Source organism: Rhopalosiphum padi, chromosome 1 (assembly GCF_020882245.1).
Source record: "Rhopalosiphum padi isolate XX-2018 chromosome 1, ASM2088224v1, whole genome shotgun sequence".
NCBI classification, from domain to species: domain Eukaryota; kingdom Metazoa; phylum Arthropoda; class Insecta; order Hemiptera; family Aphididae; genus Rhopalosiphum; species Rhopalosiphum padi.
In genome coordinates this window covers 36,505,648-36,522,233 of record NC_083597.1, presented here as the reverse complement: position 1 = coordinate 36,522,233, position 16,586 = coordinate 36,505,648, and the positions used below count along the sequence as shown (strand labels likewise).

Here is a 16,586-nt window from a genome sequence, read left to right as displayed (position 1 = left end):
CTAAAAGAGACCGGTACGATTGTCAGTGTAAATATTATATGCGTATATATATATATATATAGGGTGTGCACTCATATGTATATGTAGAGAATACACTGGATTTCGACCGTGTCGAATTCGTCGTTTTACGATATTTCTCACGCGGAGCAGTTCAAAAAGACTTACATAACATGAATTATATTATGCATTATGCACGCGTATAAACGCCACACAAAAGCGTATAAAAAATGTACGACTAATTTCAACGGTTTCGCGGTGTCCGTTTGGTCGGGTGCTTAGCAATAAACCACGTTGTACTTGTTTTATCGCGATGGATATTTTCTTGAGACGTTTTTTCTTTAATAAACGTCTCTAATTAATGTCACATAAATAATTAATATAATAAACATCTGCCGGACTCATTCCATAACACAAATAATATAGTATATCGTTGATTACGTGTACGCAAATATTTAGCTGGTTTATTTTTATATTTCACATTTTTTGCTTCGTGTAAACTATATTTATATTACTGTTTTTAAAATAAAATCGCATTTTTGTCACATTAATTTTTAGGTTTTGTATTATTTTTAAACAGAATGTATTTTTTTAGTTATATTTTTTTAGAATTTAAATATTTAATAAAAGCGGTTAAAAACAGAAAAGCCGAAAAAACTATGTTCCATATCTCATTGTGATCATACGTACCATTTACAGTGAGTTTGGCCGGCGTACTTTCCTTCTTGCCTACGATGTTTTGTGCCACGCAAAGATATTCACCGCCGTCATCTTGTTTGACGTCTGTAATCATCAGATTGCCGCCATCTACGATTCGCATCCTAAACAAACACATAATGTAAGTGACGATCTAAAAACATTAGCTAAAGTATACCCGAAAACCGAAAAGAAATATTTACATAATACGTAACACGATAACCTATAAGGGTCCATAAGGGTATGTCATTAATCAGAAATAAGTAATTTATAAAAAGTGTTGGCCAAAAAAAAAAATATTTATATAATTGATACTAATATGATTTAAGTTTAGAATGTTTATATTTTACAATACTTAAGTATTATGATGGTATGTATTATCGACGATAAAATGAAAACGATTTTAGTATGGAGAAGTCAAGTTCACGAATCAATTAAAAGTGATCATAATTTTTTTTTTTATATAATCTTATACAGGTATAATATATATTGTTATAATTTATATTAAACTGAACAATTCAACGAATGCATATTTATTAAAATTTAATGAATTTTAAATTATGAGTATAGATATTATTATACGTGTACTTGCTTTAATCATCGGTTGATCGTATAGACTTTTTCTCATCACTGGTTGTAATTTAGTGTGAAAAGATAAATGCTCCATCGACAGAAATTGATGATATAAAAAATGACAATACACCAGCCATCTGGCGCTATATATTTTATAATGTACGATAATAAATAATGATTATTCGTTACCATTTTTAACTGTTTTGTCTATTGCTAGTTTCTTTTATCGAAAATCGTGAAGAAACTATTATTGTTATTATTAGCTTGTGACCGTTCATGATTAGGTTACATTATTGCGCATTCGTAGCTGTGGCTATATATTGTATTAAGTCATCGTATTATACTAATATAATACGATATATAGGCTGAATATTAAACTCGTCAGTTAAGTCTTATTTAAAAATGAATTGGAAACGCTTTGCTGTACATATAATATATTATAGACCAAGTGTACCTTGTCATCGAATCTATGTGCACGTCTTCTCTGTCTTTCTTCCAAACGACCATTGGATCCGGATGACCTTTTGGTGGACTGCACTCCATGAGCGCCGTTTGTCCCTGAGCTACTTTTGTATCCTTTGGCTCCACTCGGAATTCGTCTTTGAGCACTGTAAACAAACAATAATTATTAATAAAAAATATCAATGTATATATACATTTTTATTAGCAATGGCCGATGATATTAAACACCAGATTTAGTAACGCGTATAATGATGTTTTTTACAGAATACATCAAACTTCGTTACAGTAATTTAAAGATAACAAGATTTTTAAAACATCCACGTCAGTGAGATTTTGGTAAAAAATGTATTTTTGGCCCGGAATTCATTTTTGAACCACACAAAAGCTGCGATTTTTCACCGTTTGAATCGCAGATTTTGTATGTACAGTATTTAGTGTAGCGTACAAAGCGAAAACAAAATATGAATTCCGATAATTTCTGACTATAGGTTATGCACTAATACCACAGCTGTGTGTATGCACATATTATTATATAAGTATATATTATTTAGTTGTTTCGAAAACGCGGGACGCATACACGCAGTTTCATTAGGTACCGATATCGGACATTTTTTTCGTTATAATATACAAAGAGATTAGGCACACGTTACACGCATTAATATTTTACGGGGGCACGGCAAAATAATATATTTTGCATTTTTAAACTTGTTTTCCGCACCACCGCATCGTGCACATATAAATAAATCCGGATTAAACGCGACACCGGATTATGCACGCGTAATAATGTACATATATAGTGCAAACGCATTAGATATTGTGACGCGGGATTTATATGCAGATTGGTTGATTTAGGGCGGTGGTCGGAGTGAGAGGGGTGGAGACGCGTGGGACGATTTGAAAACGAGTAAATTGAAATGTAGGAATTGAAACGTACTTGCCCGCAAATGAATTGGCATTTTAAGTTACTGCTGATGCACTGTTGCAGGGTTAGCAGTGGCTGTAGTCGAAGAGTTTTCTCGAAGATCATAACGATGAGAGGAGAGAGGGGATGATTCCGTGTTTAAATGGATTAAGACCGGACCCGAGTCGTCGTTATATGGTGGACAAATATTGACAACACGCAGTACGTGGGGTTGTCATCGTCTCCGAGCGTGGTATTTGTCGTTTCTTTAAACGCATTATATATATATATAATATTTATAACGCTACTGTGTAAATATCATATTTTTCCCTTCTGAATATCTGGTGTTCGTCGGCATGATGTCGAGAAAGAGAAAAATGAAAACACAACAATGACTCACTTTATATATGTATACATACAACTACTACGGTGTACACATTGTGCACATTACGACTTCTGGCTTATGTCGTACAGAAACGACAAACACTTAACGGACAGTATCGAACAAAAAAATAAATAAATAAATAAATAAAATTCTCACAAAATATTATCACCACCACTATAAAAATTTTATTACACACATAGTTCAAAACTAACATCAGTTATTATATTATTTTGCATCTATTTTCGATAAAAATAAATCTTCGTATATATGCTTTCATCGTTAAAATATCTATATACATTATGATTTTAGTGATATAAAACAATACTCGTCGCGTTGTTGGACGGCGACGCAAAGATACTATGACGCAAAACATCAAAGATGAATAACAATAACGCGAATGCTAAAAACGTGTTCGGGTAAAGAAAAAAACAATTAATATTCGATTCACGATTGTGTCGCCAACTTTATTATATCGGCGACTGGCGAGTATTGTCATCATTTGTCAAACACGACAAATAATTGTTTTAAACGCCGACAGTCGTATATAGGAAACGGAAATGATAATGCATAATAAACGTTTAACGATGCGAATTTGAACGGTTTTGGTATTAATACTTATACCGGAAAAGTTCTGATCGAAAATAAATACACGACGATAGGCAACGATTAAGGTCATGAATAGATTAACGTTGACTGGCTGCTGCAGGGATGGCAGAGACTGGTAGATTATTTTAAAAGCGAGAAATTTCCAACACGGGACTTGGTACTACGTGATATATATTTTTATTAACCCGGAGAACTTTTGAAAAGCACTCCAAAGGCCTCTAACGTATAGATAATATTTCCCTGCAGTATACACGCGGAGGAATTTCAAACGATTTACCTCAAATATATTTTATTATTGTACATATCGAGTGCGTCAAATACATATGTATATTAGTATATTATGTATATACGATATACATAGACCGACGACGGCAAAATGGAAAAATGAATGCTTACAATTTGTATTTTATATTTCTGCGCTTTACCGGATGTGGATACCATTATATCGATCGATTATAAATAATAATAATAATAATAATAAATAGATAATTCTCCGGTATTCAATTTTATATCTTTATATCGGCATAAAGATGAGCGACGACTTGAAACGCTTTGTGTCATACTTATTTCAGTGACGTTGGCTGCAGATAATAGTATGCAGTTATCAGCAGTGATTATGTAAGTTATCCAAGTACGATACTATGTCTAGAGGAATACGAAATTATAATACGTACACCGGTTATTCGGTATTTAAACTTTGCCGGTAATAGTAAGAGCGATAACCAAAAGTTGCCTATTTTTAATAGTTAAATCGATTGATCGCTATGGTTACCGTTTTAATATTACTTCAGTAGATATTTTAACAACACAAGACGTATTATATGACTATTTATAAAACGTGTATCCAGCACGTTCTAGGTAGATAAAATAGGTACTTTAAATTTGAATACTACCATATACGCAAAGAGCTCCATTTAACTAAACTATAAGAAAAATCTCATTAATATTATGAAATTGGTAATAAGTTTTAATAAGTGTAAGATTTAAACGTTTTTGGGTGGTACCTATGTATAGGTACCGAAAGTATATATATTCTGCTGCGCCGACTCACCAAATATCTATACACGCGCCCAATTTAACTCCCGGGCGGTTCTGTGTACTAAAACGTGCTTACTAATAACAATTTTAAATTCTATTCTCGAATATATAACTATTATACATAATAATAACTTAATAGCTACATGCGGCGAACGTTCATCGGTAATCGTCCTCGATGAACGACCAGCAGTGACGTCCGCCGAAGAGCAAATAATAATAATCACCTAGACGATTGATTTCTGTCCCGTTAATATATTTGACGGAGAACGCATGTTTTTGGGTAATCGACCATACGTGCCGCGCACTTACGGCTGATTATATAATATACATATATATAATAATATATTATATTAGCCGACAACGAAATATTGATGAACGACCGGGCCTTGGTGTATACTTAATGAGGTGTAAGAACCGGCTACCGGTGGCCACACGCGATCGTACACGCGACGAAGAGAAGATGACACGCGGGCCAACCATATTATAGGAGATAATATATTTGTCCGGCGGCGCCCACTCGGAGTTTGAAAAATAAGAAATTATTATTTCTATAACTACAACGACGACGACAACGGCCGCGGTGCGAGTGTGCGACGAGTACCTACGCCGACTGATTTATGGAAAAAAAAAAACGATAAAAGGTCACAGATGACGGCTGGCTTTTATTATAATAATATGTATATCGTCATCATCGACGACTACAACTATTATTATTGAGTTTTTTTTAACCTCTAGAGGAAATATTATAATAATAAAATGAAAGTTTTTTCTCGCCCCTCGTTAATGAAAACTGCTCGCAGCCGCCGCATAATAATTATAATTAACTCAAGTAGCGTTTAGGTAGACAAAAAATAATACACACAACAAAATATTCTCGGTGCCCTTTTTTCACCCGTATACTGCACGTCACATCTCACGCGTTACTCGGGACACGCGCTGTTGCATAGTGTGCGAGAGAGTTATGAGTTAGAGAACTGGAGGGATAAGTGAGAAAACAAATAAAGTCAACACGATGCACGATACATAGGAGGGGCGGGGGCGATAAGACATAATTTTGTGCTAAATTTTTTTCAAAATAATTATCAGGTATAAATACTAAGTATTTGTATTCAAGCCGTACGCACCCTGGCTAATAGCGCCTCTAATAAGGATTTTAATTTGGCTACAAGTATTCTACAAGTACTCGTCGTGCAACGATGATTACAGCGGTGTTTATACCAACTATACCATGAGTTCGTCGGACAGTTGTATAATACTTTGAGTTCGAATTGCGGTCGTAATAGACGAATTATTGTCGTCATAATAGTATTGAAGGTATAATGCGGCCCGTATTCTATTATCGATTATCCGATAAGCGCTCATCCAAATTGCAGTCAGCGTTATATCTTTTAGTTTATGGCGAGACGAAATTCTTTTAGCAAATATTTACAGTAATTGGTTTTAGTACAGTATTTGTTATTTGTTCCTGTTGCACTTAGTTTATTAAAAGATAAAAGGAATTATCGTACAGAACTGTTAAGTTTATGCTGAAATTAAATGTTTGGGAATGCATTAATATTCAAGCGACAACATATTATAGTTTCTGACTTTGAAAAAGGAATTCTTAAAGTTGTAAGTAGAGAATTCCAAACAACACTTTGTTTGGATGCAGATTTTATCTCAGTCAAGTCTATTGGAAAAAATTGTAGAATTAGGATTGACTATAGACTATAGAGTATAAAGTATAAAAATAAGAACTAGGAAATTGAAAAATGATTGAGCTATGTTTTTTGGATTGACTTTTCACCTTTTAGCTTTTAGATGAAGTGGGGTATGTGTTTTTGGAATTAATTATTGAACAACCTATGGATTTAAGAGTTACTGCAGAATTTAGTGACTAATTGGTGATTAATTATATTGACTCAGATACTAGTTTTCCAATAACACTGAATAGTTTTGAATAATAATATTTGGAGAACGAATAATGAAGGTTACAGCTTTCAATTTTAAATTAAAAACTGAGAACCGATTGCCAAATCCCAACATATTTGAATTTTCAAAGTGTATTAAAAATATTCAGATTGGTCAGATAGATCATAGATACATATTCAAAAATCAATTCAGTAGATTTAGGAACTAATAAAAATATTGAAATTATTAGCCAGAGATGTATTAAAAATAAAATCAAATATTATTTTAAAAAAAATGAATTAATTCGGTGACATTTGTGAAATGTGTAGCTAATTAATGTTTAAAACAAGATAATTGTATTTACCGATCGTGAATCGGAGTTTGTTTTTTACCTGTTTTGATCCGGACCGCAACTAGGATTTTGCTTTTTAACTGTTTTGATACCGACCGAAACTTAGTATTAACCGTATATCGACAGAGAATGATTAAGTATGTAAATTGTATTTAAATTATTTTATTTCCCTTGTTCAAAGAAATTGGAATAGCTATTACCTAAATAACATAATCTAATTTTCGTTTAAATGTTATCATATAAAATAAATAATTTCCTGAATAGAATCATAATAATAATAACAATATTAATAGCATTAAACATAAGATAAATATTATATAGCATTAATTTAAATTTTTAGGTTAGGAAAAACAAATAATTCGATATATATTATATAAACAATATCTTTTATTATGATATGGTTTATATTCTGCAATGATGTTAATCGATAAATAAATATAATATGCGTACCAAAAAAGTATGCGAATAATTAATTTAACAGTGTGCACGTGTCGCTGCCAAAACGCGATTTTGGGTATAGCTATATATACGTATCTGCACAAGACGAGTTCCGATATAAATTATTTAATACATAATTGTTCATTAATGCATACATATTTAATGTTTGGTGAGGATTTTTTTTTTATCGCTCTGTATACACTATACAGGTATCTCACTTACCACCTAATACGGAAGTACGGTCACGAGGGCGTTTTATCATTATTATAGGTGTAATAATAGGTATACATACCTGCAAAGGTGAAAACGCACTCAAGACATTCATTACTTATATACACCATAAACAATATAAGTTTCACCTCATCCTTACGCCACCGCCGCAGCTTTTATGACCAAACTCAGCGGCGCAGAAGTATAGTGCTCGCGTTCTCCGGAAATACCGGCGGGAATAGAGACATTTGATATATTTCCCAGTTTTTATATAATATACGTTTCGCGCCTACAATAAATCAACGGACTACGCGTCGCTGGAGACTCGCAACAAACGGACATTCCTGCAGCGACGTCCGATAAAGTATAACGCAATAATAATAATATAATATACGTTTTCCGGACGTCCTATATATAATATGATGGCTGCGTACGCGCGGGATGGTACGGGTCGCGCAATATAAACGCGTTCGGTGGTCGGCGGGTGGGCCTGCACATGACAGTCAGCCGATTTCGAGCCAAGTCCACCGAGTTTAATGATAATAGTATATACTCGAGAATAATATACTCTAGCACACCAGTAACGTGCACAGTAACGTCACGAGTTATGATACTATGCGTGCATATTATTATTATTATATCACTGCAATATTCGCAGTTCAGCGGTGTTGCGCGTAGTGTCAGGTAAGGATATATTAATATATCATATATTATATTGTTATTCAGCAGTGTTGTTGATTTATCGTCGTTATTATTATTTTTTTTCCAACAGAGCGCGATCCCGTATATTTTTTTTGCCGACCCAATTAACGCGATAATGCGTAATCCGCTCATACAATATCATTTGCACAATGGTGGGATCAGTATATATTTTTTTATTTCACCGTCGTTTCGGATGGTGTAATGAAACGGAACGAAAAAAAAAATACGAAAATCATATTCGAAAACCATATTTGCTGGAATTTTAATAACAGCGAATCCTGAAACCCTACTATATTATTATTATTATACGCGTATACACGAATCACGATCCAAATACGGTTCATTATTCATACAAAATGAGAACGCGCTGACCCGATATAATATAGGTTTGGCGCTAATAGCGTTTTCATTTCTGTCAGACGACGGAATTAAACGGTAATATATTTATTATTTATAATTATATATACATCGATTATCAATTTATTATTCGATTAAGCGTACATTAATTCCGCTACAATATCAAAGTACACGCACTTTGACGACGGTATTGAATACTATTGTATAATATTATATATAATTGTACATTCAAATTTTACATACAGGGCGATTCACCAAACATACTCATCCCTATGTTTCGTTTAATAATCAATTTATTTAAGTATTGGTTTTTGAAACTTTTTAAGTATACTCGAGGTCCGTATTTTTAAATATGTATATCTTTTATTTTATATAAGGATTGTACTGTGTCAATATAAACTTTTAGTTTATGTTTAATTATTAACTTTATAATATAGGTACAAAAAAATATATACCCCATGATAATATAAGTAAAGGATGATTTGAATATTATAATAAATAATTTTAACATATTAGTGTTTATTTATATGTTCGTAAAAATAGTCTGAGTATAATTAGTTGGTACTTTAGACTGACTACTGAGTATTATATGCATTTTATCTATTTTTTTTATTATAAACTACACACGACATCTATGGCCATTGAATGCAACATAAAGTATTTTAAAAAATTAGGTCACATTCATAATATTATTCACAAAAGAGAGAGAACAGAATACATCTAAATCATAAAATGTTATGATAATATAAAGAGTAAATAAATTATATAAAATTAAGTAAAACAAAGTTTATGTATTATATTATATTATATTTAATCGTTAAATTTTGTTCCTGGTAAGAATTAAAGTAGTTTGATGATATTGTTTGGTTTTGTGCTTAGAGCTTTAGAACAAGATGGATGAAGATTCTTAATGCGTGCCACTGTTTTACATCTATTTTATATTTGATGAAAAACCATTATATAAAATAACAATATTAGTTAAAATATTGATCTCGATGCATGAAAATATGGTGTTTAAGTCTACCTACTAAAAATTTCAAAAAAAAATCATAATCGTAATACCTATAAATCCTTTGTGAATGAATAAAATAATGAGAATGCTTGTGAAATATTCTGTATCTATATGATAAAAAAAATTGCATTACATGTAAAGACAAGTATAACTATTGGTTAATATTATTTTATAATATCGAATGCGTATAGAAGCAACGAAAATAGTAAGAATAATTAAAATACCGTCAACGAATCACCTAAGGATCAAAGAGGATTTTTATGAAGTCTTTTCTAGGTAAAAAACCTACTTTTCGGATGGAATAAATTAATATTCAAGACTTACAACTCTAATGTATATCTAATTATTGTTCTAACAGTTACCACAATACGGTGTGAATGCATTGTTAGCGGCTAAAATCATACTACTGCAGTACCACGTGGGACGGAGTAATAATATTTTCATTGATACCTTATCCTCAAACGTTATCGAATTATAATTCATACATCGTTATGAATGATAAAACTGTATGTAAACAGTTCATTGATGGGTTATTATATTATTTACACGACCATTATTAATTATTATAATATTATATAATTTGTCAATATTATTTAACAAAACACAATTTTTTTAACAACAATAATCGAATAATATTTTGAGTTATTCCGTGAAAACAGCAAACAAGAAAAATAACATAATTCTAATTTTGATGAAAAAACTTCAGCGTACTCACACGATTGTTGATTTCTATCAAAATAAACGCTGCACTCATGGAAACAAATATAAACGTGCGTCGTCGCGCAATAATAAAAACGCCGGTTCTTTTAGGGCGCCATCGGATATCCGGTAGTAGAAAAAAATATATATAATAATAATAATAAAATATGTAATAACGATTGGAGATTAATATATTTCGAACACAAATCGAATAGGGCCCAGACGGCAATATCTCGGATTCGCAATCTCTTTTTATGGCGCATATACACTCTCAACCAACCTTACCGCCCCATTCCATAGAGGAGAGCCGACCACATTGCCTGAGAAAAACCGTCGTGTACGCATTATGTTATTGGCGTTTTCCATGGGAAAAGGCCCTTTTTCTACCCGAGAGAGACAGAGAGATATAGATACACGGGGAGGGACCGATGATAGAGAGGGGAGAGATAAAGATACATAGAGCGGGAGTGGTAATAGTGCGAGAGAGATAGATAGATAGAGTTAGACAATGTTTGAAAAGGTTCCAAGACACACACACACACACACACATTGTATGGTACACAATGTTTTTATTTTCTCTTCTTATTTTGGATCCAATCCAAACAAACTACTTTGTTTTAACCCCCCCGACCCCCATACGATAAAACCCCATTACAATAGCACAGTGTACTTGGTGACTTGGAAAAATATCGTCAGCATTTTCGTGGCCGACGGACGTTTTTCAATTTATGTCATGTCGATCGACCGATATACATATGCACCGCAACCCGTACAATGGACACGTTATTAAAGTTGGCATTTTAAGGACAAAGCCTTCCGGTGTGGGTTTTAGAGAGCGCAGCAGTGGTGCTGTTGGTGTCGCGGTGGGGATGTCGCGTGGTTTAATCCTGTTAAAAGTCCTCCCATCAGCCGACAAGGAAAGATCAAAAAAAAAAAAAATTAATTAAATTGTCTTTCGTGTGTTGCCGATGGGGGTGAAAAAATGTCCAGCCTTTGGAGCGAAAACCACAAATGCGTGAAAGAGGTTGCTGACACAATGAATTGGAACAATAGACAGCAGTCGGCTTTAATGAAATAGTCCAGTAATCGTGTTAAACTCGTAGGCCGCAATTAAATATGTATTAATAAGGGTGAATCTGATAGCCTATGATCAAATAATATTATTTGGTGAACGAGATTACTGGTTAAGATTTGAAACAATAACGATATCTACGATTAGTACGATTTAATATAATAACAATTAATAACAATACGAGTACTTATAATTAATACAACAATTATTATTTTTATATATTAAATAAGTTAATTTCTTCTAAACACATTTATTTTTAGAACATTTAAAATATACTTGTATGTTTGATTATTTTTTTTAAAGTGACCATTGACCGGCATAACTATACTTCAAAGTAGAATATTTATTTTAATCAAAAGTAAAAAATTTTTTCTGAGAAATCGAGTAAGTTTAAAAAATTGTACTAGACATATATTATAGAAATTATTACTGTGTGCACTTATTTATATGTATTTATGTGTTTTATAAATAAACATGTTATAGTAAAAATAATGAATATCTATACGTTTTTTTATGCTATGAGTTTTAAAAGAGCCTATGGAGTATATTGAGATTTTTATATTATTAAAATTAATATGGAAAAAAATTTCCAGACAGGTAGTAATTTAGAGTAATTTTTATAATAGGTCTTGTAGTACCTAATTACATTGGTTATTTATTTCTGATGACATGGTTACTTAAAAGTTATAATGGTCCGGCGTGGTTGACAATAACGACAACAACGGTCAGAACGAAATTGCGTGCGCTCTTATCATCTATTGGACTCGAGGGGTTGGACAAATATTTACGGACGGTTTACGTTCTTTGGGTAAAACGGAATAGCAAAAATTGGATGAAAGTTCAAGGTAATAACGTGAAACTCGATTTATCCAGAAAATGACGGTAATACACTACAGAAACTTTTACAGTACTTCACTAAAGTTTACTCGCTATTTTGTGTACTAAGCTATCCAAGTACACCACTTGAGAGTAAATTATAGTTCAAACACTTTGATCATTTTTAATAAAAGTAGTTATTCCGATATTGGATAATAAAATCAACCCGTTGACTTGTGATATTTTATACTGTTGAGTTTACAACAGTTAACATCTATAAAAAAAAAATCATTTATGTACATAATTATTACGTAGATACAAATATATTGGAATTTTAGAAATTAATTAACAACGAAAATCGGTATTTTTTATTTAATTACATATTTTGAACGACTAAAATATTTTCAAACTTAATTAAAAAAAAAATAGAAGTATAATAATATTACATTGAAGTTTAAATATAGCTATATATTTTAATAGTTCTTAAAATATTTAAGTACTAAATCAAGTAAACAATAACAATTTATCAGATTTTGATTTTTTTAAATGAACTTGTTTTGGTATTAAAAGTTAAATATAATAATTACATTTATTTACATTAAGCGTCATACTATTGATAAATCAATACATCAAATACGTCTCGTTTAATGCTGTCTGATAATATCTTACAATGGAAGTTATCAAAAAATATATTTTAGGTACCTGGAGCAAAAGAACAATCGTAAATTTTCGGTAGTGATTTCACAATTTATAGACGGACATCATTATTCTCCTCTTTTGTTGGGGCGTAGGCGAAAAAAAAATATCCCAAGGGGTTCAAACTGCCGATAACTGAATTTTGATTTGACAGTTTCCGATCAAAATTTCAAGGATTTGAAAAAGACAAACTATACACTGTTCTACGTGCATTACTCATAATGTGTATGTAATGTTTACTAATGGAATTATAGTTTATTTTTGCTTTCTTATTTATTTAAAACGGTAACGAGTTTTATTTGTCTTTCTTTAATAATAATAATAAAAATAAAAATAATAATATATGAAAATAGTATAATTAATATTCAACTGTGGCTTCCTTAATATGATAGATTTGCATCTTGTATTTGAATTTTGAATAAACTATGTGTATACATATATATATATAATATTTATTTCTAACATTTATGGAAGTATATTTTTATTACGATTTAAAATCATTAAAAAAACAACATTATTATTATTTTTTATCACCACAATCTTTTACTTTTTTTTACTTTTTTGAACAGCATACATTTTTAATTTTATATCAATATATATTTTCCAAACACGTTAATACTTTTCGATACAATAAGTGTTTAAATGCAAAATAATCACCTCATTGTGTATAATATTTGGTTGACACATTGACACAGTATGTGGTCATATCGGACAATGTCAACATTAAATACTACGATAAAGTTCTTATTACTATTATTATTATTATTATTAATATTGTACTTGGATAGTCAGATCACTTGAGTGAAGAGGGGTTTGAGCGCAATAGAGTTCTGTGATAAATCAACTACTGCATACCTATATTATGATGACGATAATATGATAAGATATTATATTATAATATAAATATGAAGAGAGAAAAAAGAACACGGCTTGACACGCCCACGGTGTAATAAAAACGGCAGTGTTTTTCTTAACGCCGTTGTATATTGAAATACTATTATAGCCGTTAAAATACATAATGGATCCGGTATACCATCGCGGGCACCCTATCGTGCGACGTCGGTCGGTGTGATCTACACAGAATCCCGAAAAAATTATCGTTATCGTTCGTTTGTTTCCCGCAGGACGAACCTCGTTCACTACCAGCCCGACCGGTCACCGACACGTGTCTACAGTTTGTTTTAATTATCCTTTGTATATATATATATGTATACCTGATATAGTATAACTATCATCGGACGTTTAAGACGACTGAAAAAATGTAAAAAAATACGTGTTTTTGTATACGCATGTTCGAAGAAAATTATATATGTACAGTATACATACGTTTACTGCAGCAGATATTTACCGGACGACGACGATACATGTTTAACGTCGGATCTGTGTTTTTTTAATGGGAAATAATAGGCCGTTATAACGACGACGACGACGATTATTATTATAATATGCACGAGAAATCAGTTAAACATTGCTGTTGGTAGGTATTTAATAATATTTAAATTTATAAAGAATGTATTTAAACACATTTTTCTCGTTTTAGTTTATGTAATCAAGTGTCTGTAGCAGCTCGGTAGTGAGAATTTAACGCGTTCAAAAATATAATAAATACATAAATGTATAATATTATTATAAAATTCAGCTACGGAAAAAAGTATATTATATAAATAAATATACGATATACCTACATAGTAGGTATACAAATAAATATTGTTTGACATTTAAAAAAAATATGAAATTGTTGTTTACACATTATAATACTAAAAATATACACATTATTATATAGTCTTATGTAATAGCTTACAGTGACCCAAATTTTCGTTTTTTTTTTACTTTTTCGTATTGTAAAACTATTGCAGTTATTTTTCTTCGTATTTTATCTTAACTTGAATACGAAGTTATTACCTTAATGTAAAGTTTATATTGTCAACAACAATTATTGGTTACAACAATACAATATAATACGTAAACACTAAATACATTTATTGATACGCGTGTACATTATACATTGTATTTTTTTCACTTTTAATAATGTTACACGCTTTTAAAGAATGAATTACCATAAAAAAAACCCACTATTTTGGACGCTCAAAAAAGGATAAAATCCACCGCTAATGATTATTTAAGCGGTATTCCGATCCCTCCCCCATTTTAGAGACCGACACTAAATACAGAACTAAGCTATAATGGTATTAAGAATCGATTAACAAAATCGCCATCTAAATTACAAACACAACAGAAATGGTGTGTGTGTGTGTGTACAGAATGACTATATATTGGTTGGTTTGCAGCGCGCGGGGATCCTTTTAAACGTAATTTGAAGGACAAGGGGAAAACGGCCATTGTGCTGAGACGGACGGATAATGGATCTGGTCCGACAGACCCCACCACCCTTCACGGACGCACTGAAAGGTGTCGATGACGAAGCAACTATTAGATTATATATATAAATACATTTTAAATTTATCGGTGCCGTGTGTTCCGAACAAGATCTTCAGAGTTTGGGATTTTGGAAGGTGTAAAATGATGTCTGCAAAAGAATCTAAATGGCGTCGGTTCGGCGGCTGTTTTCATTGAAATCAACCTTTGTCCCACACCCACACCACTTTTCCACTACAACAGCCACTAGCGGAGATAAGAGGGAGTATAGCGTTCAGAAAGTGTGTGCGCGCGAATAAGGAAAAAGATATGCTTTTGATAAAAGCTTATATATTTATATATATTCTACACACTTATTGTTATTACGAGAAGAAGGAAATAGCAAAGAGTATATATTATACATTTATACGTATATATATATATACATATATATATATAATATATATACAGACAAAAACTAAATAAAATAAAACCCAGAGATCCCATCCCCGTCTCGTTTGTCGTATTCAAAAGTTCCGCTTTTACGGGGCCGAAAAGAATAAATAATATCGTTTCTCCTGGATCTTATATATATACATGATATGTATTCCCGTTTATAAAGAGTCAAGTCATGAGTGAAAAAAGTTCAAAAAGCCCACTCTTTTATGGTCGCCCTTATTTTTTTCTCGGTTCAGCTATCCAATTTGTATGCGAAAAAAAAATTCTTAGTTGAAAGTTAATTTGATTTTTTTAGACGCATCTCACTCACAAAGATAACCGACGAGTCTCGTGTAATCGGATGCGAAAAAAACGAACATAAAACGCACGCCTAAACGTTCGCGCTTATTCTGCATCAGATACCTAACCTATATTAAATTTCCTGCTCCTTTGAATCCCTCCGCTTCTTATTAAAGTTATCGTGTTGACTATATATATATTATACCTGTGCGCAGACCAGCGGGATGCAGACATAATCCTATGTGGAGATAAGTATAATATATAATACCATATATAACTATACATAATTATATTATAATATACAACGTAATATAAATTGTAACGAGAACAAATTCAGGCTTTAATGCTACAAAATTTGGTTGGGATTTGCATTCACTATGAATACTATAAAGCAAAATTTTAATTTATAACAAAAACTAAACTAAGATTATGCAAATACATAAAAATTTAAAATTTAAAAATAAATACATATTCAATACGGAAAAAAATGTTTGATATAACATAAGATAACATATCAGTTTATCTGCAGCCTTATAATCGTAGAATAATATCGTAAATAACTATATTGCATATGCATATAATTCCTGTGTT

The 16,586-nt window shown here is 31.6% G+C and overlaps 1 protein-coding gene across 1 annotated transcript in view; it reads right to left on the bottom strand.

The window, feature by feature from the left end:
* The window catches only part of LOC132929607 (roundabout homolog 2), a 161,980-nt gene that overhangs the window by 17,039 nt on the left and 128,355 nt on the right, over positions 1-16,586 (bottom strand). Inside the window, exons 3-4 of the mRNA XM_060995081.1 lie at positions 1,721-1,874; positions 688-818 (exon numbers count right to left, since the gene is read on the bottom strand). Of these exons, the coding sequence (XP_060851064.1) occupies positions 688-818; positions 1,721-1,874 (285 nt within the window). The remainder of the gene's footprint in view (positions 1-687; positions 819-1,720; positions 1,875-16,586) is intronic.